We start from the raw sequence: 27337 nt of genomic DNA, 5'->3' as shown, positions 1-27337 counted from the left end.
GTTGCCCTTGGAAGCAATACTCTCTCTTTCTGTCATATACATGCACGTGCAATTATGATGTAAACAGTGATGCAAGTTGCATGTTGAGTCTAAGTTAATTAGAAAATGGGAACCCCTGGGCAAATTGCACCGGTTTGAAGTGCATATGAGTCTCACTCTACTTATTTACTCAGGGGTAGCAGAGGAAAATACCTGCAAATAGGGTGGGTCTAAAAAGAACAGTTCCGGGAATGATGTGACAGTTTTGGATTGGTCTAGCTGTATTTAATAATTCCAGTTAGATTTTATGAATGCTGTGTTTATATCCTTAGGATTGTCTTTTGCGGTATTCTTGCATCATACCACTTGTGCTAAGGGAAGGGGGACTGGCACAGGGCCGTCAGGCATAGGCAGAATAGGCAGCTGCGTAGGGCCTCACTCTGCCTGGGGGCACCACTCTACAGGCAGCCCAGACAGTGTAGAAGCAGGGCTGCTGGGTCCTAGAGAGAGCCTAATGCAGCACAGTCTGAGGAATGGGATTGGCTGCTGGGGTTTCTGGGAGGGGTGGGGGTTGGGTTGGGAAAGGAGCTCATCTGTGAGTGTGACTTTTTCCCCCCGGCTGAGGTCAGGTGAGGCAGGCTCTGTGGCTCTGGAACCAGTATCCTTTGTTGTCTCCCATAACATCCATTCTTCTCCCTCCTGCCCCACGGAGCACCCCCTCCTTTCTCCCTCCTCCCCAGGAGCACCCCTCTCTCTCTCCTCCCTGCCCTCCGTCAGGGCTGGGTTGGGTGAGGTGCTGGGGGTAGGTGGGGGGAGGGGAGGCTGGCTGCCTGCCTGCTGAGGAATGAAAGTGAAAGTAACTCACTTCCTCAGGAGGCAGCCAGGATTGGAATGTCACACAGGGCTTGGCTGGGGTTAGCCAGGTGTGTGAAAAATCAGGATAGGGGATTGGAGTAGGGTGATCAGATATCCCTATTTTATAGGGACAGTCCCAATTTTGGGGTCTTTTTCTTATATAGGCTCCTTTTACCCACCCCACCCCCACCCATCCCTGTCCTGATTTTACACACTTTCTGTCTGGTCACTCTAGGTGTGGGTAATTGGTGCCTATATAAGACAGAGCCCCAAATATCGGGACTGGCCCTATAAAATCAGGACATCTGGATCTGGCCACCCTAGCTGGGGAGTGCCTCTCCCCCGGGCTGGCAGCTGCCAGTGATCCATCTCATCCGGGGGGAGCTGCACAGGGCAGGATGAGCTCCTGTGGCTTCATGGGTGCCCCCGTCCCTGAGATCAGATGCTATGCTAACTTCACCATGGTCTGTTGGTCTGGCGGCGGTGCCCATTGGCGTGTGATTGGACCTGAGGGTTTGCTGCTGCTGTTGCCACTCTGCACCCCAAGAGGTGGATTTTGGGGTCCTGCAGTTTTCCACCTATCTCCTCCTCTACTGCAGCTGTTGAACCAGCAGGCTGGGGGTGAGCCAAGCATGAAAGCAGTACTGTGTTGCTATTTAGATTGTCATTTAACAACTTTGTTTGCCAAAAATTCTTGCTAACAATCCTGAATCCAATTTCAATGTTTTTTTTTAAATCAATATCTTAGCCAAAAACAGAAAATTAAGTTGTTGACAATTATTAGTGACAGGTTTGGTTTGAGGCAGGGAGTGGGTCAGTTTTCATCAGAGAAACAAAAAATGTTGACTGACTTTCCTATAGCTTGTTATTCCTGATAAGAGCCCTCCAACAACTGTAATATGCTCATCTCCTTACTAGTGTATAAAGCAGGGGTCGGCAACCTACGGCACATGTGTCAAAGGTGGCAGGTGAGCTGATTTTTGATGGTATGCAGCAGCAGGCTGAGCGGCTCAGCCCATCACTGCTCGGGGGTTCCGGCTGCTGCCCTATTGCCAGCTGGGATACCAGCCATCGGCCCCACTCAGCACCTGCTGCTGGCCTGGGGACCCCCAAGGAATCCCAGGCTGGCAGTGGGCTGAGCAGGCCAGTTGAACCACTCAACCTGCTGTCAGCCTGGGGTTCCATTCACTCAGCCGGCAGTGGGCTGAGTGGGCTGGTGGCGGGCTGAGCGGGCTGGTGGCGGGCTGAGCAGGACTGGTGGCCAAGACCTCAGATAATAATAGTTTATTTATATAATATAGACATAGAGAGAAACCTTCTACAAACATTAAAATGTATCACTGGCATGAGAAACCTTAAATTACAGTGAACTTGGCACACGACTTCTGAAAGGTTGCCGACCCCTGGTATAGAATGACCATATGTTGTACTAAGATTCTCCTGCTTTTTTTTTTCCCTGTGAGTCAGTATAACTTTTGCCAGCCCAGAAGTTGGGCAGCCAATGTTTTACATTTTCACAATGTTTTCTCCAACTTTCATAAAGTAAATACATAGTTAATATGAGTTAAAAAGGCCAGGGACACTTCTTTGTGAAGAATCTGTACAGCAGATCATGCCCATAGACGATCCAGAAAAGAAATTTGAGGTTGAATTTTTTAATGTTGTGATGGATAAAGCAGTATCTGCTGTTGATGAAAGGTTTAATACCTTGCAAGTACACCATGAACAGTTTGGATTTTTGTATGACATAACTAAATTCAACAAAATAGGAAAACAAGAGCAACTAATGACAAAGTGCAAGAATCTAGAGAGCCTCCTGAAGCACGGTGATAGTTTTGATTTAAATGGACTTGAACTGTACGAAGAATTGAGTTGTGTTGCCACATGCAAAATCGGTGATGGACATTGTACAGTTTATTCATACCCGCAAACTTGTTGACATATATTCTAACGTGTACATTGCCACTCGTATTCTACTGACAATTCCTGTTACAGAAGCATCAGGAGAACGGAGTTTCTCAAAACTAAAGCTCATTAAAAACTATCTCCGCTCTACAATGAGTCAAGAACGCTTGACTGGTCTTGCTATTCTTGCGATCGAACAAGACACGACTTTGTCTTTGTCATACGATGACATTATTACTGATTTTGCAGCCAAAAAAGCCAGAAAGATTGCTTTTAATTAAAAACAAATCTTTGTTTCAATACCTCTTCATATAAATTTCCAATAAAATTTTGATAAATTAAAAAAAATATATTATTTGCATCATTCTGTCATATCAGAATTTTTTCTGTTGTGCTGCTTCTTTAGTGCTAGTCCATCAGCATTACAGTGTGCTTAATTAAGTTAAACTGGTTTTAATAATGTGAATGTGGCAAGTTTTCCAATACTATAAGCTTATGTTTGTGTTGCTAAGAGCAGATCAGGCACAGGTGCACCAGTTTAATAATCTCGCCTAGGGCACCATAAATGCTAAGGCTGGCCCTGGACTGGCACCTGGGTGTCTGCCTCTGAGTGGTACATCAATAAGGACTGTCAGCAATTGAATAACCTTGCACTAGCAGGACAGTGAGCTGACTAACCCCAGGGAAACCCACTCTTCCAAGTGACCTGGTCGCCAACCAGTGGATCATCTGAAGAGAGGTTTGAAGTCACTGAGAGTGGTCACCTGACAAAGCAAACTACAACTTTATAAAAGGGAGGCTCTGTCATGACTCGTCCTGAGAGAGACAGGGGAGCAAACCAGGACTGGAAGCAGAGAAGGCTAAGAAGCAGAAGGGAGAATTGTGGATCCCTGACAGACACTGACCAAATTGAAAGGGCTCTTGGAGTAGTGAGGAAACTAAAGCAGGATTTGGGTGCAGGTTTTGTTTTGGTTTTTGTCGTTGGGTGCAGGTTTAGTTCTATATTGGTCTTGTGCTGAAGTAAGTAAGAGTAAAGTGTGTGTTTAGAAATTCCTTTGCAGGAACAATGCAGTACTTGTTTTCACGGTCACATAGTCCTCAAAGAGGGAAACAATAAACCTGGGGGTCCACAGCCTTTGTGGAACTCTGAGAACATGCATCAACTACTGGGGAGGCTTGGGAGAGCTGGCACTTGTTTCAGGACCGAGCCAATTGGACTGTCAGACATGGGCTCAGTACCTGGAGTGAGTGCCTGGACACAGTCCAAAGAGACAGTGCCTAAACTCTGCACAGCCCCAGAAAGCCAAGAGCACATGGGATTAGGGTGACCAAACAGCAAGTGTGAAAAATTGGGACAGGGCCTGGGCGATAATAGAAGCCTATAAAAGAAAAAGTCCCAAATATTGGGACTGTCTCTATAAAATCGGGACATCTGGTCACCCTACATAGGACCTAAAGTTTGGGTTCAACACATCATCCTAGAAAGCGTCCACTGCCAGGAGCTCACGTAGGTTTGTAGCTCAGAATATACAAATAGACAAAAGGTGCCAAAAAGGATGGTGTACAATAAAGTAACCCCTTTTGTTTTAATTTATATATATCTAGTAATAAACAACCCAGCACGCTCAATAGCACATGCAAAGCTCCACATACCCTTTCCTGGTGTTATATTCAACCAGGTGGTAATTCCTATCTTGACAACAAAATATAATTCTTTATTCCTGAAAACCAGATTAATATGGCAGCTCTGACAGGATTCTGGTCCATTTTTGATATCACTGTATATAGTGAAAACCAAAAGCAACAAATTAAACGAGATGTGTGACTTCAATGGACCTGCCAGTGACTGAGTTGCATGAAATAAACTACAGAAGCTTACTAGCCCATTAAAAGAGGTATTAGAAAGAGAAACAGTTCTTTTCAATTGTTTTATGACTTGCTAAGCAATTTGCAGTATTTAGCAGTGAGAAAACCTCTTAACACCCTCCCACACTGCTAAAAGTGGCTTTGTGAATAATGGCCAGCCCCTGACCCCTTTATTTTATCTTTTCAGTGGAAGAACTTGTACTTGAGCTGAAGAGTCCTTTCTGCTCAAAACAGCTGGGGTGAAAGAACTTACTCATTTGGAAAAGGAATGAGCTTTGGATATTTATGTGAAGAGTTCACCTATTAGCACAGCAGTATTTGGAGGGCATTTGGCAGTCTGTCCTTGACTTGGCAGTGGAATCCCTTGTTCTCATCAGTAACAAACCAAGTGAAATCTGCAGCTACGTTTTTATTGTCTGACTAAACAAAACATAAATGAAATAAAGTATATTATACAAATGTAGTAAAAATACCAAAAAATGTTGAATAATGTATAAATTAGGTGGTACCAAACTGCAAGAATAAACCAAAAGCAGTTGATGCCATTCAAAATGTTACTGGCGTGAATGGGGAGGATAGGAATTTTGAGAGTATAGATGTTCTTCTGCTTTTGGAATTCAAAGGGTCAAATGTCCCAAGTCATATCCACTGCAAGCCTACATCTGACATTAATCAAGTTTCCTGTTGTGACAGGGTCATATTGGTATCCAGGAGGTGGGCGGGCAAAGCCCGCCCACTTGTAAAGGACCTCCCCCTAGCCTAAGGGGAGGATCCACAGGTCCGTGACACCAAATAATTATGTGGGACAACTAATGAAAAAACAGGATCGGGAGTGAGGTCATAGGGCTAAATGAAGGGATCCTGATGGGGACACCGAGCAGAGAACCCCAGACAACGCCCACTGCTCCTCGAAGGCATCAAGGGAGCCAGTGGACGCCGCCCAGAGGAACTCTTCCCGGATGCGTGAACGGATGGAGGAGCAGAAATAGGCCCCATAGTTGCAGGAAATCCCGTCAGCCAACCTCCTCTCCCTGTTTTGTAGATGGCTAGTTTGGCCAGGGCCAAGAGGAGGTTGACAAGGAGATCCCGCAAATTTGTGGGGCCATGGATGGGGAGTGCGTAGATAAACAGGTGAGGGAAAAAGTGCAACCAAAAATGCAATAAAAGGTTCAAGAGGAGCCGGAACAGGGACTGCAATCTGGTGCACTCTAAATAAATGTGCACAAGGGTCTCTTTCATGCCACAAAAAGGGCAGGTGTTGGGGACAGGGATAAACTGCGCGAAGTACACACCCGTGCTCACGGCCCCATGAAGGCGCCGCCAACTGACATCCCTGGTGGGCTTCGGGACCAGGGCAGAGTATAAGCTGGCCCACCGGGGCCTCTCACCCTCGAGAGGTGGCAGAAGGTCCCGCCATTTGGTATCGAGGCGGGATGCGAGGGTGAGGTAGTGGAGAGTGTGGAGCACGAGCATGTACAGGTGTTTCCATTGCACAGCCTAGAACAGAATGGACTGCAGATCGTGCAGCCAGCTTGCAGTGAAAGGGTGAGGGGGCCGATTGGGTCCATGGGGCAAGGGCCCTATAAAAATGTCCACAGGGCCTGGGGTGGAGGGTGGGCAGGGCGTTCCCTCTCGCAGGACCCGGTCGAGGTAAGCCTGAGCAACAGGCAGTAAAGTGGCCTTCACCTCCTGAAGTACACGCTGGGGAGTATGAGGTCTGGAGAGCCCCATGCGATAAGCGAGCGTCAGGGGATCCAGCCAGTCTCCCTGGTCGTAGTCCAGGAGGTCTCCGACCCTGGTGACTCCCGCCAAGACCAGCCTCTGGCGCACTGTGGAGGACTCCGCCACCTGCACATGAAGCTGGGGATTGTGTAGCAGGGGCTCCGCGAGGAGATCGGCCCCCACGGTGGCCACCACGGACCTGGTCATTGAAAAGAGCTTCCAAGTCTGGAGGAGGTCTTGGTAGAAGACCGGCAGCCTGGCGAGGTCTCGCGGAAGACCTCTCGGATGAAGGTAAAAGAGCTGCCGGTTGTATCGGAGCCCTCGGAAGCGGCGGAGGAAGGCGTGCGCCAATATGCTCCACATCGGGCTACCTGCACCATACAGGAGCCTCTGCAGGGCCTGGAGGCTGAAGACATGGACCTGAGTGTGGAGGCACTTCAGGCCCTGTCCCCCCTCCTCCAGGGGCAGGTGGAGGACCCCTGCAGAGACCCAGTGCATCCCTGGCCAAAAGAACTCCAGAATCATTGTCCAGAGTTTGGCCAGGAAACCCGGGGCCGGGACCAGGGTGTTGAGCCGGTACCAGAGCATGGACAGGACTACAGGAGAGTGATAGAAGGCAGATGTATTAACCCCAGGTTAAGTAGGTCTCCTTTCCCTGGGTAAAGTAACAGGGAAGGTTCCAGAACAATCAGGAACTTTCTGGAAACAAGGCAGGCTAATCAGGGCACCTGGGTTTAAAAAGGGAGCTCACTTCAGGTTGTGGTGCGCATGTGAGGAGCTGGGAGCAAGAGGCACAAGGAGCTGAGAGTGAGAGGGTGTGCTGCTGGAGGACTAAGGAGTACAAGCATTATCAGACACCCGGAGGAAGGTCCTGTGGTGAGGATAAAGAAGGTGTTTGGAGGAGGCCATGGGGAAGTAGCCCAGGGAGTTGTAGCTGTCATGCAGCTGTTACAGGAGTCACTATAGACAGCTGCAATCCACAGGGCCCTGGGCTGGAACCCAGAGTAGAAGGTGGGCCCGGGTTCTCCCCAAACCTCCCAACTCCTGATCAGACACAGGAGGAGTTGACCCGGACTGTGGGTTCCACCAGAGGGGAAGATCTCTGAGGCCAACAAATCCACCAATAAGCACAGGACCCACCAAGGTAGAGGAGGAGCTTTGTGATACTATCAAACATCTTCGCACTTTCTCCCATGCTGGCTCTTATGCATAAGACGAGCTTCCTATTAGAGCTGGGTAAAACTTTTTTGGCACATAGTAAATACTCTGAAAAATGCATTTTTGGGGTGCATTGAAACTATGAACAAAACTAGGTCGAATTCGGGGAAGAGTTTCAGTGAGAAAACTGAATGTTGGAAATGTCAGCTGTAAGTTTTTTAAAAATAGACTGAAAAGTCAGATTGACTGGAACAAAATATTTTCAGTTTTTTTGTTTTGGCAAGAAAAATAACAACAAAAAATCAGCTTTGGTTTGAAATGGCACCGTACTGAAAAATCAGTTATTCCCTCACCTCTTCTTCCCACTGATATCCATAACTGCAGTAGGCTATTTTGGAGAGAAAAAGGATAGCCCAGAAGCTAGGCCATTAGCCTTGAAAACATGGACCTGGGTTCAATTTCCTGGTCTGCCACTGACTCTGTGTGATGTTGGTCATGTCATTTAGTTGCTGCGTGCCTCAGTTTTCTGCCTCTAAAATGGGCTTAATAACACTTCCCTGCCTTGCAGGTGTGTTGTGAGGTGCTCAGGTACTATAGCAGCAGAGGCCATGTAAGTATCTAGGATTAATAAAACCTCCAAATTCCTTTTTAAAACTCAGCTCTGCCATGATACATACAAAATAATTAATAATGGCTGATCGCTGCTAATTCTCATTGTATTACTGTTATCTTCTCTTTCTCCGTTCATGGCTTTATTGAGACAATGTTTTTCATCATACAGTAGATTGTAGGATCTCTGGAGCAGGGACTGTCATTTTGTACGTCGTGGAGCCGGGAGGGCCACGCAGTCATAGGTTTGGCCCAACCAAAAAGTGGTCAGGCTGAATGGGTCTGCAACCCCATGAGCCACAATGCCACTTGCTCAAATTTGGGGAGGTGGGAGTAGAGGCTCATGGATTAGGGGTGTCATGGATCACCATGTGCTAGTGGTGGTGGTGAGCCTGAGACGGGAAGAGGAGGATAAGAGGTGGAAGAGGAAATCGATGCCCACCCACACACTTTAAGTGGTGCTTTGCAGCCCCTGGTCAATGATGACATTTGTGCAGTTGCTATCACAATGATATCCTGGTCCCAGACTGATTGGTTCTAGGTGCTACTGCAGTACAAATAAATAATAATAGTACATTGGGGTGAAGGGATGCATAAACTTTTGCAGGCTTTCCATGGTGAGATGTATTTCACTGCCTATTATGCCAATAGGGCAGCAACTCCATGTTCTCTTGCTGTCAGACTTTTGCTTGACCAGTTCACTTTGCTTTTTTCTGGTGTTTTTTGTTTTTGGAGAAGGGGAGATAAGTACCTCTGTTTTGTGATGTCAAGATATTATATCTGCACTGAAATTATATCGCACCTTTCTCTTAAGCTTCTGTTCTGGTTCTTACAGTGCCTTCCAAGAGTTGGGGAACTGGAGAGAAATTCCTATTGTTTTTTGAAATATGTATGTTGGATGGCTTTGGAGAGAATTCTATGTCTATGAATACTGCCCTAAAACATGAATATGAGGCAATGGTAACACTATCTTTGTTAGCTTGGCTGGCCTGGCTCCAGCTGGGGTGCATACTAGAGGGTGAATATCAGAACACTCTGGTATCTTATGGAATATTCAGATCACCTGGTTTAGTTGTGGGTTCCTCACTTCAACCCTATTGTGACAATGTAGTTCTGTCCTCCACAGACCGCTGACAATGAAAGCCCCAGTACTCTGCAGCAAACTAGATGTAACTTCTGCAGCATGGAGTCTTCATCCTGCAAAGCTCCAATTCAGGCTGCAGATTCTGTGGCAGCATCCGATAAATTTAAAACATGAGGGTTGTAGTGAATTAAATATGAAAATGAATAATACGGTCAATGCAGCATTCCCCCATGTGTCATAAACTGGATTTAATATCGGTATTACATTGTCTCCCCTTTTTTCGATTTTCATTGTGCTTCATATTTTGCATGAAAATACAGAACAGCATTGTGAGGGGTGAGAGAAGCAGGAAGTTCAGGCAACTAAGGAGTAGAAGATTGATTTTCTGGCACCTGGGAAGGAGCAGAAGGAAGTTTGAAGCTGCAAGATAAACACATTAATGGGAAATTTCTCCTAAATAGTTAAAAATATTGGCACTTAACTTTGAAACCAAATGTTGAAAATATAACTCCCAATTGAGATAAATTCATGGCTCTCAGAACTATTGCTTGAGGCTGTCAGACACGATTGCATCATTTTGTATTTGTTTCACATTTGGAAGAGTTTCTCCACAACTTGGAGCGCTAGGAGCTTTTTTTAAAGAAAAGCTTGGATTGTGAAGTACAATTCGGAAGCAGAGAGTAGATTCTGTGTCAAATTCTGTGGATGTGGAATCATAAAGCACTGATGATACTATAAAAGAGCACTGACCATACTATAAAAACTTTCTCTTGATATTTTTCCCCACCATCTAGATTTTCAGATTCTTATTTGCCCAAAAAAATGATATCTGAGTGTCCAGTCTAAGTGTTTGGTCATAGGTGAAGAGGTACCTCTGTCCTTTACTGCCTTATCTGCACTACCAAAAGAGGGACCCATGATTCGCCACTGGTGCAGCTCCATCAATGGCAGCTGATGGAAGCTGTAATGTACATAGGGTAAGGTTTTTTTAACCACTGTCTCATCTCACCCTGCTCTGAGCTGTAAGCAGAGTTGGTTGGCATGTTGGTAAAAATCCCCATCTACATTACATACTTTCCACCATTGCTATCACTAGTGGTGAGCATCAGTGGAGATCAGTTTGAATCCTGCAAAGGAGAATTTTGTCTCAAACTTGCGTCTTTCCATGCACATGAGGATTTTGCTATGTTAAAGTTAATCGCTTGTGCAGAACTGTGCAAATGTATCCTTCGAGGTCAAATAATGGTGCAGTGTACTTTAAAGAAAATGTGCATTTTAATTAAATTAAACTTTGAAAATTGAGAATATCTCTCAGCCGCAGTAATTGAAACCAAATAAACATTTGTATTCCTAATAGTGGCCAAATTTCTGCGGTCCCCTATTTTGTTGTGTTCTCAAATGAAAATTGTTCAAGTAGAACATAAAAGAAACAGAATAATTTTATGCCACTAGCATTAAAAAGGAATAGAAAGTAGTGTACTTCTGTTGTCATTTCTAATGAAGCAATAGCAAAGCCAGATATTCCTGATATTTCAGATGAAGTTGTTCTTTATTTCATTTGTAGTTAATGAATAGAGCTAAAAATATATACAGGTTATATTGCTTAATAGCATCTTTATAATAATTTATAACTTTAATTATAATTCACAATTTGATACTCCTCTACATTATATCTAAATTAGGCCTTAATTATTTTTAAAATCAAGTGCATCATTTACACCAGATTATTATATATTTACAGCATGTAGGGGTGTGTGTGTGTGTTTGTGTGATAAAATGGAAATACTTTTGGCTACTGTTGCAGGTCGGATAGAAAATGGCACTTTGAAATTGGTGAGCTGAAAAGTTCTCCTTCCTGGGTGCTCCACACTTTATTTTATGCAACCAGTTGACTGCAGACTTTATATTTCCCCTACTCTGAAACAACAAAAAATATTCTGACTAAAGCTCTGTTTTTGAGGTGCCTGGCCCAAAATTGATACAAAGCCAAATGATGAGGACAAAACCAAAAATAAAGCAAATCGATTTGCTTGACTTCAGCTTCCAAGGGGCCATCAGTACACCCTGGCACCTTCTAGGTCTTTCTCCATATTTGGGCATTATTGTCACCATTCACAATTTTACCATGAATCTCAAGAAAGTTTCTGTTCTTTTTAAAGCCACAGCTGAAGCATACTTTAAGAAACTCAGAGAAATGGTAGGTAAGGTCCCATGGGAAGAAAATCCAGGTGAAAAAGGAGTTCAGGAGAGCTGGCAGTTTCTCAAGGAGACAATATTAAAGGCACAACGGCAAATTCTTCTTCGAGTGATTGCTCACATCCATTCCAGTTAGGTGTGCGCGCCGCGCGTGCACGTTCGTCGGAAACTTTTTACCCTAGCAACTCCAGTGGGCCGGCAGGTCGCCCCCTGGAGTGGCGCCGCCATGGCGCCCAATATATATCCCTGCCGGCCCGCCCGCTCCTCAGTTCCTTCTTACCGCCGTGTCGGTCGTTGGAACTGTGGAGCGCGGCATAGCTGTCCTCCACGTCCCTAGCTCTCCTAGTTATCTATCGTTATCTATTGTTATTCTCTAGTTCTATTACAGTTGTTAAATAGTCTGTTAAGTTGATAGTTAAGTTAATTAGTTGTAAACTACTTCTTCGCCGGGGGCTTAGCCCTTCCCGGCACCCGGCACCGGGCTCATGCCTGGTTCGCCGGGCTTCAAGCAGTGTGCGGCCTGCAAGAAGCCCATGCCTACCAGCGATCCCCACGAAGCGTGCCTGAAGTGCCTCGGGGAATCGCACAGATCTGACAAGTGCCGCATCTGTAAGGCCTTTAAGCCGAGGACAAAGAAGGAGAGGGATCAAAGGCTCCGAACTCTCCTGATGGAGGCGGCACTTGACCCGACGGCTTCGCAGACCGTGGTATCGGCACCGGCACCGGATCGCTCCGGCACCGAGAAGACTCCTCGGCACCGACCCTCTCCGGCACTGGAGCCAGAGCCAAGGCCGTCGAAGTCTAATACTCCGGCCAGGCAGACCCGGCTAGAGCGCCCGGCCTCGACATCGGCCGCGGCGCCGCCGGCACCGTTAGCACCGTTGACTCCGGGCCCGGCGGGTCCGTTGAGTCCGGTGCCGCCGAGCTCCCCCATGAGATCTGGGGTTGAGATAGTGGTCCCATCCACACCGGAGAACTTCGCCTCGGCTCGGGACCTTATTGCCCTGACGGAGCCTACTCGGCTGCCACCCCCGGTACCTCCGGTGCGGGTCGCGTCCAGAGGCAAGCACATGATGTCGGCACCGCCCACAGACAGTCGTTCCCGATCCAGGTCCCGACGTCTTGGGCGCTCCAGATCCCGACGCCGCTCGCAGTCCCGGCACCGCTCCCCTCAGCGGTACCGGTCGCACTCGCGGCACCGGTCGGCATCGAGACGGTCGCGGTCAGGCTCCAGCCGACACCGGCACCGCGACTCCAGGAGCAGGTCCCGACGCTACTCGCCGCACCGGTCGACCTCCCGGCACCGAGCTGGTGGCAGATCCCGGTCCCGGTCCCGATCTCGCTCGACCTCCCGGCACCGAGCTGGTGGCAGGTCCCGGTCGACCTCCCGGCACCGAGCTGGTGGCAGGTCCCGGTCCCGGTCGATCTCCCGGCACCGAGCTGGTAGTAGGTCCCGGCACCGAAGCGGCGCCCGGCACCGAAGCGGCGCCCGGCACCATGACAGATCCCGGTCCCGGTCCCGCTCCCGGCACCGATATGACTCCCGGCACCGGTCCCCGGCACCGAGACGATCCTCCGTGCCGGCCCGCGCAGACCCGTACTATCCAGGGTCGGCCCCACCGTGGCCCTCGAGGCAGCCGTCCGTATCCTCCCAGGCGGACAGCGGCTATGCGCTGGGCACCGACCGGCAGGCGGCGCTGTTTGCTGATCCGCCGCTGCAGGACCAAGGCCCTCAACAGTGGGGATTCTGGACACCCTGGGCGTACCATCAGGCCCAGGGCCCCCAGCAGCTCCCTGCTAGGCCGGCGACTGCGGAGCGTAGGGCCCCTGAAGCCTCCTTGTCTCGCCCCCCTCCCTCCCCGGAAGGGGACGAAGGGTCCAAACAGCAGGACTCCGCTGTGGCTCCGGAGACAGAGGCGAGGGCTGAGGAAGACCCTCAGTTGGACACTATTGTGCCTGGGGTCTCATCATCCTCCTCCGCGGATGAGGCGGTGGCGGGTACCTCCTCCAACAGTCCCCCCCCGCTGGATCTTAGGGCGCACCAGGACCTCCTCAGGCGATTGGCTCAAAACCTGAATCTGCAGGCAGAGGAGGTCTCGGAGATAGAGGACCCAATTGTTACCATCCTCTCTTCTGATGCTCCCACCAGGGTCGCCCTGCCCTTTATACGGACCATCCAGGCCAATGCCAATACTATCTGGCAGTCCCCGGCCTCCACCCCTCCGACAGCGAAAGGAGTCGAGAGAAAGTACATGGCCCCTTCTAGGGGCTATGAATATCTACATGTTCACCCCACTCCCGGTTCACTGGTAGTGCAATCGGTGAACGATAGGGAGCGTCACGGCCAGGAGGCTCCGGCCCCCAAGTCCAGAGAGGCCAGGCGGATGGACCTCCTTGGCCGTAAGGTGTATTCGGCTGGGGCGCTGCAGCTCAGGGTCTCCAACCAGCAGGCCCTGCTGAGCAGATATGCCTTTGATTCCTGGGTGGCAGTGGACAAATTTAAGGAGCTGCTGCCACAGGATGCTCGCCAAGAGTTCACGGCCATCTTGGACGAGGGCAAGAAGGTCGCACGCACGGCCTTGCAAGCCTCCTTGGACGCTGCGGACTCGGCTGCCCGTACCCTTGCGTCAGGAGTTACGATGCGTCGCATCTCCTGGCTGCAGGTTTCCGGCCTTCCGCCGGAACTCCAGCATACTATACAAGACCTTCCTTTCGAAGGCCAGGGCCTATTTTCTGACAAAACAGACCCCAGACTCAAGAGTCTGAAAGACAACCGAGTCGTTATGCGGTCCCTCGGGATGCACACTCCCGTGACGCAGCGTAGATCCTTCCGGCCGCAACAACAACAACAACAACAACGCAGGCCGTTTTCCCAGTTCCGCCAGCGGCAGGACCTTTACAGGCGCCGCGGCAGGAACGGGAGGCGCAGGCAGTCGGGGAACCAAGGGGGGCAGAACCAAGGCTCCTCAAAACCCCCGCCTGGTCCTAAGCCTTCATTTTGAAGGTGCGCTCGAGGGCGCAGTAACAGTTTCCCCTATGGATCCTTCCCCCCCGTTTTCCAACCGCCTTTCGTTTTTCCTCCCGGCGTGGTCCCAAATAACATCGGACCGCTGGGTCTTAAGCGTGGTGCAGACGGGGTACCGCCTGCAGTTTGTTTCGTTTCCTCCTTCCCGCCCTCCTTCCTCGTCCCTCTTCAGGGACCCCTCTCACGAGCAATTCCTTCGGCAGGAGGTGCAGACGCTCCTCAGCAAAGGAGCTATAGAGGCGGTTCCCGAAAACGAGAAAGGCAAGGGGTTTTATTCCCGCTATTTTCTGATCCCCAAGGCCAAGGGGGGCCTCAGGCCTATCCTCGACCTGCGAGAGCTCAACAAATACCTCGTGAAGTTGAAGTTCCGCATGGTATCCCTGGGGACCATTATTCCATCCCTGGATCCGGGAGACTGGTACGCCGCCCTCGACATGCAGGACGCGTATTTCCACGTTGCCATTTGGCCACGCCACAGACGCTTCCTCCGCTTCGTTGTGGGGGCTCGTCATTATCAATTTGCGGTCCTCCCGTTTGGCCTGTCCACGGCCCCGAGGGTGTTTACAAAATGCATGGCAGTTGTCGTGGCGCATCTTCGGCGCAACCGTGTCCACGTGTTCCCTTATCTGGACGATTGGTTGATTCGGGGCACGTCGGAACAGCAGGTGAACAGCCATGTCCGCGTGATCACCGGCATGTTTGCGTGTCTGGGCCTCTTGATAAACACAGACAAGTCCACCCTGAGGCCCACTCAGAAGGTGGAATTTATCGGGGCCGTCCTGGACGCCACTGTGGGCAGGGCCTCGCTGCCTCGGCAGCGGTTCCAGACCATGGCGGCGATCGTTCAACGCTTGCGGTCAGCCCCGTTGACGTCAGTGAGGACATGTCTAACCCTGTTAGGCCACATGGCGGCGTGCACTTTTGTGACCGACTACGCTCGGCTCCGCATGAGGCCTCTCCAGCTGTGGCTTATCAGTCATTACAGGCCAAGGCAACCGTTAGACATGTTAATCACAATCCCCCAGAAGGTCTTAGATTCCCTCGGCTGGTGGTTGGACCAGTCCGTATTGTGTGCGGGTCTTCCCTTTCACCCGTCTCAGCCCTCGGTATCCCTGACAACGGATGCCTCAGATCTAGGCTGGGGGGCCCACCTAGGGACCCTGCGGACGCAGGGCCTATGGTCCGAGGAGGAGGTGGGGCTACACATCAACATGAGGGAGTTGAGAGCGGTCCGCCTTGCTTGCCAAACGTTTTGTCATCAGCTTCAGGGTCGTTGTGTAGCCGTGTTCACGGACAACACGACGACCATGTATTATATCAACAAGCAGGGCGGCACCAGGTCCTCCTCCCTGTGCCTCGAGGCGATACGACTCTGGGACTTTTGCGTAGCCCACTCCATTCACCTCAGGGCTTCCTTCCTTCCCGGAGTACGGAACACGCTGGCGGATCGATTGAGCAGATCCTTCCTGTCACACAAGTGGTCCCTTCGCCCGGACGTCGCTCTCTCCATTTTCCGGAGGTGGGGTTATCCCCGGGTGGACCTCTTCGCGTCCAAGGGGAACAGGAAGTGCCAAGCGTTCTGCTCCTTTCAGGGCAGGGAGCCGGGGTCGATAGCGGATGCCTTCCTCATCCAGTGGTCGACCCACCTGTACTATGCATTTCCCCCGTTCCCTCTGGTCCACAAGGTCCTCCTGAAGGTGCGCAGGGACAGGGCTCTCGTGATCATGGTGGCCCCGGCGTGGCCCAGGCAGCACTGGTACATCATGCTGCTGGACTTGGCCATAGCCGACCCAGTTCCCCTGCCCCTTCATCCGGACCTGATTACCCAGGACCACGGGACCCTCTGTCACCCAGACCTGCAGTCGCTGCACCTAGCGGCGTGGCTCCTGCGTGGCTGACTGGTTCCGAGCTGCGCTGCTCTACGCCTGTGAGAGAGGTGCTCTTGAGCAGTAGAAAACCGTCCACAAGAGCCACATATTCTGCGAAATGGAAGCGCTTCTCCTGTTGGTGCGTAGAGAGAAATCTCCGCCCTATGGAAGTTTCGGTATCCGAAATCTTAGACTACGTTTTGTCCCTCAAAGGGCAAGGTCTGGCCTTATCGTCGTTGCGAGTCCACCTAGCAGCTATCTCCACCTTTCACCCGGGTGCGGACGGTCGCTCCGTTTTTTCTCACCCGACGGTGTCGAGATTCCTTAAAGGGCTGGAACGTTTATTCCCTAACGTCCGTCCCCCTGCTCCAACCTGGGATCTTAACCTGGTGTTGTCCCGGCTCATGGGGCCCCCCTTTGAGCCGTCAGCTACTTGCTCCCTGCTCTACCTCTCTTGGAAAACTGCCTTTCTAGTGGCTATCACCTCAGCTAGACGGGTGTCGGAGCTCCGAGCTCTGGTGGTAGACCCCCCATATACGGTCTTCCACAAGGATAAGGTGCAGCTGAGGCCACACCCTGCTTTTCTGCCCAAGGTGGTCTCAGCCTTTCATATCAACCAAGAGATTTTCCTTCCGGTTTTTTTCCCAAAACCTCACTCCTCAGGCAGGGAGCAGCAGCTCCACTCGCTGGATGTCCGTAGGGCTCTCGCGTTCTACATAGAGAGGACTAAGCCCTTCCGAAAATCCCCCCAACTTTTCGTGGCGGTAGCAGATCGTATGAAAGGTCTTCCTATCTCCTCCCAGAGGATATCCTCTTGGGTTACGTCCTGTATCAGGACTTGTTATGACTTGGCCCAGGTCCCTACGGGCCGTGTGACTGCGCATTCTACCAGGGCGCAGGCGTCGTCGCTGGCTTTCCTAGCCCGTGTGCCCATCCAGGAGATCTGTCGGGCAGCGACCTGGTCATCGGTCCACACCTTTGCTTCCCACTACGCCCTGGTCCAGCAGTCTAGGGAGGATGCGGCCTTCGGAACTGCAGTGCTCCGGGCCGCGACTTCTCACTCCGACCCCACCGCCTAGGTATGGCTTGGGAGTCACCTAACTGGAATGGATGTGAGCAATCACTCGAAGAAGAAAAGACGGTTACTCACCTTTGTAACTGTTGTTCTTCGAGATGTGTTGCTCACATCCATTCCACACCCGCCCTCCTTCCCCACTGTCGGAGTAGCCGGCAAGAAGGAACTGAGGAGCGGGCGGGTCGGCAGGGATATATATTGGGCGCCATGGCGGCGCCACTCCAGGGGGCGACCTGCCGGCCCACTGGAGTTGCTAGGGTAAAAAGTTTCCGACGAACGTGCACGCGCGGCGCGCACACCTAACTGGAATGGATGTGAGCAACACATCTCGAAGAACAACAGTTACAAAGGTGAGTAACCGTCTTTTATCTTTCTGTGAAAAAAAGCTAGAAAGAGTAGTAAGAGGCCAATATGGCTCCATCAAAAGCTCTTTAATGACCTGAAAATTCAAAAGGAATCTACATAAAGTGGAAACATGGAAGAATTGCTAAGGAGGAGTACAAAAGAATAACACAAGCATATACAGACAAAACCAGAAAGGGTAAGGCACAAAATGGGTTATACCTGGCAAGGGACATAAAAGGAAAATAAGAAAAGGTTCTTGAACTATGTTAGGATCAAGAGAAAGATGAAGTAAAAGTGTAGGTCCTCTACTTAGCAGGGAAGGAGAGCTAATAACTGATGACATCAAGAAGGTCGAGATGTTTAATGCCTGTTGAGCTTCAGTCTTCACTAAAAATGATGACCAAATACTCAACACAGTTAATATTAACAATAAGGAGGAAGGAATGCTAGCCAAAATAGGGAAAGAACAGGTTAAAGAATATTTAGATAAATTACATGTATTCAAGTTGGCACAGCTTAATGAAATTCACCCTAGGGTACTTAGGAACTAGCTGAAGCCATCTTGGAACTGCTAGCAATTATACGGGAGAACTCCTGGTGGACAGGTCAGATACCAGAGGACTGGAGAAGGGCAAACGTGGTACCCATCTTTAAAGAGGGGAACAAAAAAGACCCAAGAATTATAGACCAGTCAGCCTAACTTCAATACCTGGAAAGATACTGGAACAAATTATTAAAAACCAATTATCCTAGAGGATAATTGGATTAGTAATAGCCAGCATGGATTTGTGAAGAACAAATCATGCAAAACCAACCTAATTTCCTTCTTTGACAGGGTTACTGGCCCAATGGATAAGGGAGAAGCAGTAGATGTGATATATTTTGATTTTAGTAAGACTTTTGACACAGATCCGCATGACATTCTGAATAGCAAACTAGGGAAATGTGATCTAGATTAAATGTACAATAAGGTGGCTGCATAACTTATTGAAAGACCATACTCAAAGAGTAGTTATCAGTGTTTTGCTGTCAAACTGGGAGGGCATATATAATGGCATCCCACAGAGGTCAGTCCTAGGTCCAGTACTATGCAATATTTGCATTAATGACTTGGGTACTGAAGTGGAGCTGTAGTGCTGTAAAATTTGCAGATGACACCAAGTTGTGAGGGATTGCCAGCACTCTGGAGGCCAGGATTAGAATTGAAAACAACTTTGACAAATTATAGAATTGGGTTGAAATGAGTAAGATGAAATTCAATAAAGACAAGCGCAAAGTACTGCACATAGAAAGGAAAAATCAAATGCACAATTACAAAATGGGGGATAATTGGCTAGTTAATGGTACTGCTGAAAGGGATTGAGGGGTTATAGTGGATCACAAACTGAATGAGTCAACAACGTGATGCAGCTGCAAAAAAGGTTAATATTCTGGGGTGTATTAACAGGAGTGTTGTATTTAAGACTTGGGAGGTAAGTGTCCCACTCTACATGGCACTGGTGAGGTCTCAGCTTCAGTACTGGGTACTATTCTTGGCACCACACTTGAAAAAAGATGTGGACAAATTGGAGAGAGTCCAGAGGAGAGCAACAAAAATGATAAAGGGTGTAGAAAACCTGACCTATGGGGAAAGGTTCAAAAAATGAGCATATTTAGTCCTGGGAAAAGAAGACTGAGGGGGACCTGATAACAGTCTTCAAATATTTTAAGGGCTGTTATAAGGAAGACTTTAGTTAATTGTTCTCAGTGAAGATAGGACAAGAAATAATGAGATCTGCAGCAAGGGAGATTTAGGTCAGATATTAGGAAAAACTCTAACAGGGTAGTTAAAACAATGGAATAGTCTTCTAAACACCTGTCAGGGATGATCTAGGTTTGCTAGGTTCTGCCTAAGTGCAGGGGCCTGGACCTGGATTTCTCAAGGTCCCTCCCAGCCCTACATTTTGCTAATTCTATGATTCATGGTGTCAGGTGATTACTTGAGAATTTCTACTTTTGTTAAAAAAAGTAAGTTAATTTCTAGGCATCAGGGTTGTGGAAGAAAGTTTGAAAATATGAAGTTTAAAGGCTCAAAAAAAAGAAGAGAAAAAGTATCTCAAATGTATTATTTTAAAAAATATTATTTTTAAGCCAGTCTCATGATTTAGAGCGTGACATGATTTTTGAATGCTTGGGGTTGGCAATACTGAGAAAGGGATATTGTTTATAAACTTATTTCCCAGCATGCCTTATTCTCCTGGATCTCAGAGGGAGACTGACTGGAACAACCAAGAACCAGCCATTATGAAGTCCTTTCTCTTTACTAAATCCCCAAGATCCTACTTTAAACTCAACATTGTTCCTCTTCCTTATGGTTGTATTCTTCTTTTTCTGCATCAGAAGGGTTTGCAACCTTGGTGCAAGGTTTAAGGATGCATTTCTGACCTTTTCAGAGAATTCTCACTTCCCTACTCAAACCTCAGGGAGATGTGTGTGGTGGGATATATTTTCTTGAATTAATTTACATTATTGTAGTAAATTCCCCTGATCACAGTATCAAAGTGATGATCATTGTATACTTCATTTCCTCAGGAGAAGCTGTCTGATGTACTGCATCAGCTATAGTGAATGCTCTTGAAGTTGTTTCATTCAGATAATCTTTCAATGTCCGTGTCACTGCAGTTGTGAAATCTGCTTCTCGACACCTAAGAAATGGTGCCAGAATTTTCTTTCTTTCTTCTGACAGAGATTCTGATGCCTGCTTTTTTGTGCTGCTTAATTGAGTATTATAATGCTTGTCTTTTAGTATTTGGTTTGTCATTTGATTAACAGTCTGCATTTGGTACCAGGATTCATTTGAGTTCTTGGAGTTTTCACAATGTGATCCAGTCCTGGCACAATTGCACAGATTAGCAGTCAATTCTGCATTAATTATAAATATGTTTATGCAGATTTTTTTAAATAAAGCCCTTCAGAGAGGGACCTTTCAGCATTTGTGAGTTAATGAGTCTATATATGGGTACCACTCTGTCTGCAGACATTAGAACCTGTTGAAATTGGTTGAGCAAGTTCTGCTAATTCATTGTGGAAGGTGTGTCTTATTAATAGGGCCAGTTTATAAGAAAGGTTGGCGTGCCTGAGGTTTATGTTCTTTATTATTATTTGAGATCTCAATAAAGCCAAACCCCAGAAAAAAAACAAGTTTGATCTTTCACAGCATGTGTGGATTTTATCGGGGTCAGTGTGACCCTTGCTCAGACTCTGTGCTGTGCTTCTTAGGAAGGGCAGAACAGATTTCCCAGCTGTGGAGATGGGGATGTAAAAGTAGCTTTAATAGCTTTCTAATTCTGCTGTTTCAGTGGCTGGTGCAGCCCAGGGCTACACTAATTTACAGCAGGCTTGTACAACCGCCTGTGGGTGGCTTTCCTTCTCTACTCTTGCACACTCCTCCTCTGGGGGCTGCAAGACGAAGATACATAGAACCACATAAGGAAATTCTCCAGAAGGCCATTCCAGGCCCTTAAGCTACAGAAACTAAATAAGTGGCCTGATTTTCAGAGAGGGTGAGAGCCTATGTTTCTCGGTACCTTGTGTAGTCATTTGCTACACCTATTGAAAATGGTTCTGAAAGGCTACCAGTCAGAATTACATTGCTTTACTCCAACTTTACACAAGGTGACACAGGACGTGGAGAATCAGGCCCTTTTTTTTCTCCAGTCATCTATACACCAGGCATCATCTAGGGTTGCCAGCCCTCCAGGATTGGCTTGGAGTCTCCAGGAATTAAAAGATTAATCTTGAATTAAAGATTGTTATGTGATGAAATCTCCAGGAATACATCCAAACAAAATTGGCAACCCTAGCATCATCACTGTCTGTTTTGTTAATACTCTCACTTTAGGCACCCTGGCTTGAGTATTTTGGGGTTTTCAGAAGTGGCAGTGTCTTAGATGTTGAGAATAGACAGCAGAGAAGGGAAAAAAATAAACATATGTTTAATTTAACTTTATGGGACATATTTAAAAATTGCTTAAAACATCTCTCTTTTTTTGAGCAGTCCAACAGGAAATCTAAGCTTACATTTACATGCTGTTCAGCTGATTAACATAATAGACATCATCATGGTTTGCTTTGTTAATGACACACTAGCTAAGATATCTCTAAATTAGTGTTTAATCCAAGAGCCATTATGGTGTGCCAGGCCATATATGTGTGCACTAAAAGTAGGTTATTACCACACACTGTAACTCTGTTTCCAAATACAGATACAAGGCCAGATCCTTCTACTGGATCAATGCAGGCAAAATTTGACTTTAATGGGGCTCCACGTAGGTACAGGGGTCACCTGCACGGATACAATTGCAGGATCTGGCCCATAAGTTTCTAGATACTATTGTGATGGATGCATAATAAGCATTTAGATAGATTTGCACAATAGATAACACTAGTTTCCAAGAAGTTGTTAGTCAGTTGGCTTCATCATCCACATCCTTGAACATGCAGAACATTTATATAGTCCTTTATTTTAAGAAGCCTGTAAATACATGTTTACTTGAACAGATACAGGTATCTTTGTTCAACGTATTAGCTCTTACATAAATGAGTGAGTGAGAACAAGCTTTTCTTTAAAAAATAAACCAGGATTGCTAACAAAGGAAATATATATGCCCTAAGCTATGAGTAAGAAAGATACTTCAAATTTAGCATGGGTATAGGTTGTTCCCAACTTGTCCCTTTTATACTGAGCTTGAAGTGGATAGAAGACCATTGTGTGATATTACATATTCCATTTGCTCCATTGCTTGAATAGAATGTTTGGGGTTTTTTGTTTTGTTTTTTGTTAACTCACAGTCCTTCCCTGAACATAGCTTAATGTGTGTGAAAATACATTTCTGTTCATTTTTAGATAAAGTATGTTCATGGAGATTTTGAAATTTAAGAAGAACATGAGACAATTGCTTCTCACTAGAATTAAATGAAGGGTATTTGTTCTCTTAAGTTAAAAGACTCATGGGTGTACAACTCACAGAATTTAAGGTCAGGTGGCTCAATTATTTTTAAAGAGTGATGAAAAGACTTTATTTTTTGTGGGAGCTTTCCAATTGACAGAATGCTACAGTTCTGCTTGTGCTCAGGGAGTGGTGAAAAGTGTAGAACTCTTCTTACAGTCTTCAGAAGCTTCTGTCAATCTTTTGGCTTAAAAAAAAATGACATGGTTGTACAACCATATTCACTTCTCCATCTCTAATAGGAACTGACCCCTGTAGAGATATGAGATCTGGCCGAAAATGTGATCATTCAAAAGCTGGAAAATCTTTCATGTTAAAAATATTTTCCCCTCAATAAAACAAATGAATGTGTGTAACTTACAGTCTGTGTGCTTATTTCCACAGGGCATACATCATAACAGACTTTATGGGCATCAGAAATGAAAGTTTTATGAAGGTTGCTGCAGTGGGGACTTGGATGGGAGACTTTGTCACAGCTTGGATGGTAAGAAAATTAATACCACATTTTAAATACAAAACACAAACACTGTATAACTGTTGATTAAAGCAAAAAAATCCAGAACCCCTTGAAATCTGAACAATGTTTCAACTCAGACAAGTACAAAAGTAACAATGGCAGGGTTTGGTAATGAGTTGGGAATCCAAAGGAGAGCCCGTTAAAATGAATTGGGGCCTAATTTTGCTCTTCTGATGTCAGTGGGAGTTTTGTCATTGAATTCTATGGAAGCGGAGTTGGGCCCCTTTTTTGCTTTGAAGTAGCACCAAGACAACACAGTAGCAAAGTAAAAAAGCAAGTAACAACACAGTCTCCATCTCTAGTGACAAGGAGAAAGCTGAAGAGGAAGAATTGACTAAGCAAACTGATTCTAAGAATGAAGCAGGAAAAGGAAGAAAACCAATAATATGTCTAATATACACTCAGATGTTGCCTGGAAAAAGCCATCTAAAAGGACATTATCAGATTAAATTTGCCCCACATTTAGGTTTTTGTAAAAATAAGCTTTTACAAACCTAAGACTAAATGTTTTCATGAAGCTGCTTTAAATTCCAATGAACCATTTTTAAAAAGCATGTTCCCTGGCCATGTTTGCAAATCAAACGTGTTAGCAATGCATGAGAACGGGAAAGTGACAACTAGCTACACACCAAAGTGAATTTATTCATATATTTATTTGTCTGAGCTGCAAGAAACACAGTTTTTTAAAAACAGCACAAATAGTTTAAAGTAAATAAGATTTTTTAAATTCTTTTGATTTAAATAATTGAAGGTTTTAATTTGAACACAGGCAAGATTTATTTTGAGAGAGATCTGATTCTGCCACCACTGATGTCAATGGTGGCTCTGCAGAGAGAAGTAGCACCTACGATTTTAACTTTGCAGAATTCATTGAAATTCAATTGCCATTTTCTTTTTCAGGCAGTGTTACTTTCTCTAACCAGTCAAGGGTGCCTCAATTTGTGACCACAAAAGAGTCAGCAGTGTTCAAGTTGCTTTTCCATTAATGCAGGAAATACAGCTCTGAACATATTTCAGAGGAGTACAGACACGTGGAGAGAAAGTGTCAGCATTTGACATGTCTAGTTAGTAATCACTGCTACCTGTGACATAAAGCACTGAAAACAAAGTACCAGAATAGAAAGAATCTTGGGGCATCTGTAAGAATTAGGAGCAAGCACTGCTGGTACCATTTCTTAGTCCCTGGGGAATCATCTGAGTTTCTCTCCATTTATCTTCTAACTTCCATATATTTGGAGCAGCATCAAGGATTTTTTTCAACATATTGTACAGTAAGTGTCAGTGGCTTGTCCAAGACAAATTATCCTCTATGAAATGGTGGCCATGAAAACCAAGTACACGTCAAATCATCCATCTGAACAGGTTTAGAATAATAACATTGCACAGCTAATCTGTGGACTTGATGTTGACATTTTACGTGTCTTTCTATCAAACCAGTAATAAAACTCATGGCTGAGTCTGAACCTCATTAGCATGGTCCTTCTTTTATGGACTTCCATAGAGTTAAGCAGCTATGCAAGGAAAGATGAGGCATGATCTAAACCAAATGGAGTTGGGTCATGTCTATTGTATATATGTTGCTCATGGTTCAAATGGTGGATTATGTGTTGGGCACAGTACATTAGGCAGTGTTCCAATTTGTCAGCTGTTCGCCCACCTCCTCCAAAGTAACATGCAGCACTGTGTATTATCACTTTAATCATTGTATAAAACAGGGCGGCAAGTTAGGCTGCTATGCAAATGTCTGAGTTCAGAGGCCACTAGCATCCTGGACTCTCTTTTCATATGTGAATCTCTCTTTCTCCCTGTATCCCTCATTGCCAAGCATATTAAAAACACTTGAGGATGTTATGCATGTTAGCTCATTCTCTGCTTCCTTCCACTGTGATATGTTGAATTTGAAGGTAGATCACTACGAAAAGCAAAGTGGTTTGTGGCTTCCCTTCAGTTTTTCACAGATTTCCACTAAAAGGGCTATTTGATTTTAGAGGCAACAAAGTGTTTCATTACAAAGGAGATGTGCTCTTGCACAGAGCTAATGTGGGAACACTTACTTCTCTATAGAATTTCAACTTATTTTTATTCACAAATAACAGCATTCCCTGGGGGAAATGATAGTTTTTCCAACTTTCTGAAATGCGCAAATTCTCACTTGCAAAAATCTGAATTCACATGGGCAAAGCCTTAAAGCAAAAATGAATAGTGAGACCGCTGCGGCTGGGTCAGTCTATCACTCCACTTTGTGGCACACAATGTGGAAAGAGCAGACTACAGCAATGGCAGTGCTTCAGAGCAACTAGGCCTAACACCATCAAGAAAGCACCAGTAGCAGTGTCAGCAGGAGGCAGACTGAGGTATGGTGGCAGGAGAAAGCCATGAACATGCTCCTGCATGAAAGTCTCCCCTAGAACTTGAATATTTATTTGGAAAAATCCATCGCAGAATTTAGGAACCTCTCCTATTCTACCATTAATCTCAGTGACCATTCCTGTCCACTCCTCTGGAAGCCATGGCAAATCATTTTAGCTATGAACAGGTGTGGTATCATGCTCTTCTGGCTGTTTGGACTTGCTTAACAACTTTGTGAATGCTAATCACAGTACTGATATATTGAAGTGGCACAAGTGATTTGTAGGCACTTTGCAGTCTGAGAAGTCTTCCAATACTGGCAGAGCAATACAGAGGAAAAGGAGGACAGAAACATCCAGTTTTGTGTCAGGTTCTAGTTTACTGCAACCATTATATTCTAATGTGCGTAAGAGGCTTCTGCAATAACTAAAAGTAAGCCATGCCTATGCTATTAAGTATAAGATGAGAAAATGCAGATGGTATTCTCATTTTTTTTGTACTGGAATCCTGTTGGAGTTCAGATCCCTATGCTCCGTTGAATTGGTGGCGGCAGACATCAGCACTGATAATGTCAGAATGAGTTGTGGACTTTCATTTGCAAAATGAATAAGAAAAAATGCTATTCTAGCCAGGGGCGGCTCCAGGCCCCAGCACACCAAGCATGTGCTTGGGGCGGCAAGCCGCGGGGACGCTCTGCCGGTGCCACGAGGGCGGCAGGCAGGCAGGCTGCCTTTGGTGGCTTGCCTTCGGAGGGTTCGCTGGTTCCGCTGCTTCAGAGGACCTTCCGTAGGTGTGCCTGCGGGAGGTCCGCCGAAGCTGCAGGACCAGCGGACCCTCCGCAGGCAAACCGCCGAAGGCAACCTGCCTGCCATGCTTGGGGCGGCAAAATGCCTAGAGCCACCCCTGATTCTAGCACGGGGCAAGACATTTCTTAGAAGTTGTCTTAGGATCCTAATATAAGAAAAATATTTGAAAGAGAAGAGTATACTTTGGAAAAATTGCGTGATTCATGTATGGACATCAGAATTTACCTCCTAAAGCCAGTCCTTGTGGACATTTGCTCACTCTGTGTCAGGATCTGATCCAGCTCCAATTGAAGTCAATGAGAATCTCTCATTAAGTTTAAAAGAGCTGGCTGAGCCCTAGGCATGCAAGCAGGGAGCATGGCAAAGAGCCGCTCTCCTTTTTTGCCCCTGCATAGTGGCTGGCTATAGTTGTACTTCCTGAGGTCTGCCCGCAGTGTTAGATTGTCCAAATGGGTCTGAGAAGGGAGGATTGCAGACAAGACACTGACTACCCCACCCTTCTGCACTTGTCCAGGTGTGAGATGGGCGGAATGTATGCTTCACTTTTGAAGTGGTGGCAGAGCTCCTGCTCTGATGTGCCCAGCCCATAACTCTCCAGAGACAGAGGCTCAGTAGGCCAGAATACCTCCAGATAGTCCTGTTGCAGTGCAGACTCTCTGCATCCCTTCCGTACAATATAGACTCAGACAAATTCTTCCATCCAAAAATACAGAGGTTATATAGTGGCCTATCAGTAACTGCTGAGTAAGTTGCTTAGCTCTGTGTTTCAACCTTGTTAGCAATATATTCCTCACCCACACACTACTTGAATGTATGATGTGGTGTCAGTTCAAGTAATACAGCATGTATATTATATTTTAATAAACCAGTTGCTTAATTTAACCTTCTGATATATCAATAGTAGGTGTAAGCTTCGTTCAGATTGTTTTATCGGTTGCTCTTCTTTGTAGTAAGAGTAACTTATTACTTATTGCCCAGAATTCAATTTTT

General features: G+C 46.7%; 1 protein-coding gene across 6 annotated transcripts in view; it reads left to right on the top strand.

Annotated features, from left to right (window-relative positions):
* Positions 1-27337, top strand: part of TMEM117 (transmembrane protein 117) — a 464204-nt gene that overhangs the window by 254981 nt on the left and 181886 nt on the right. For 5 of the 6 annotated variants that reach the window (XM_030548913.1, XM_030548912.1, XM_030548914.1 and 2 more), the window contains one exon: positions 23060-23159. In XM_030548913.1, coding sequence (XP_030404773.1) covers positions 23060-23159 — 100 coding nt within the window. Of the gene's footprint in view, positions 1-6315; positions 6321-23059; positions 23160-27337 lie in introns of those variants that run through there. The other variant, XM_030548915.1, reaches the window with a different exon arrangement.

This window comes from Gopherus evgoodei, chromosome 1 (assembly GCF_007399415.2).
Source record: "Gopherus evgoodei ecotype Sinaloan lineage chromosome 1, rGopEvg1_v1.p, whole genome shotgun sequence".
Taxonomy (NCBI): domain Eukaryota; kingdom Metazoa; phylum Chordata; order Testudines; family Testudinidae; genus Gopherus; species Gopherus evgoodei.
This window is presented reverse-complemented; position numbering and strand designations above follow the sequence as displayed.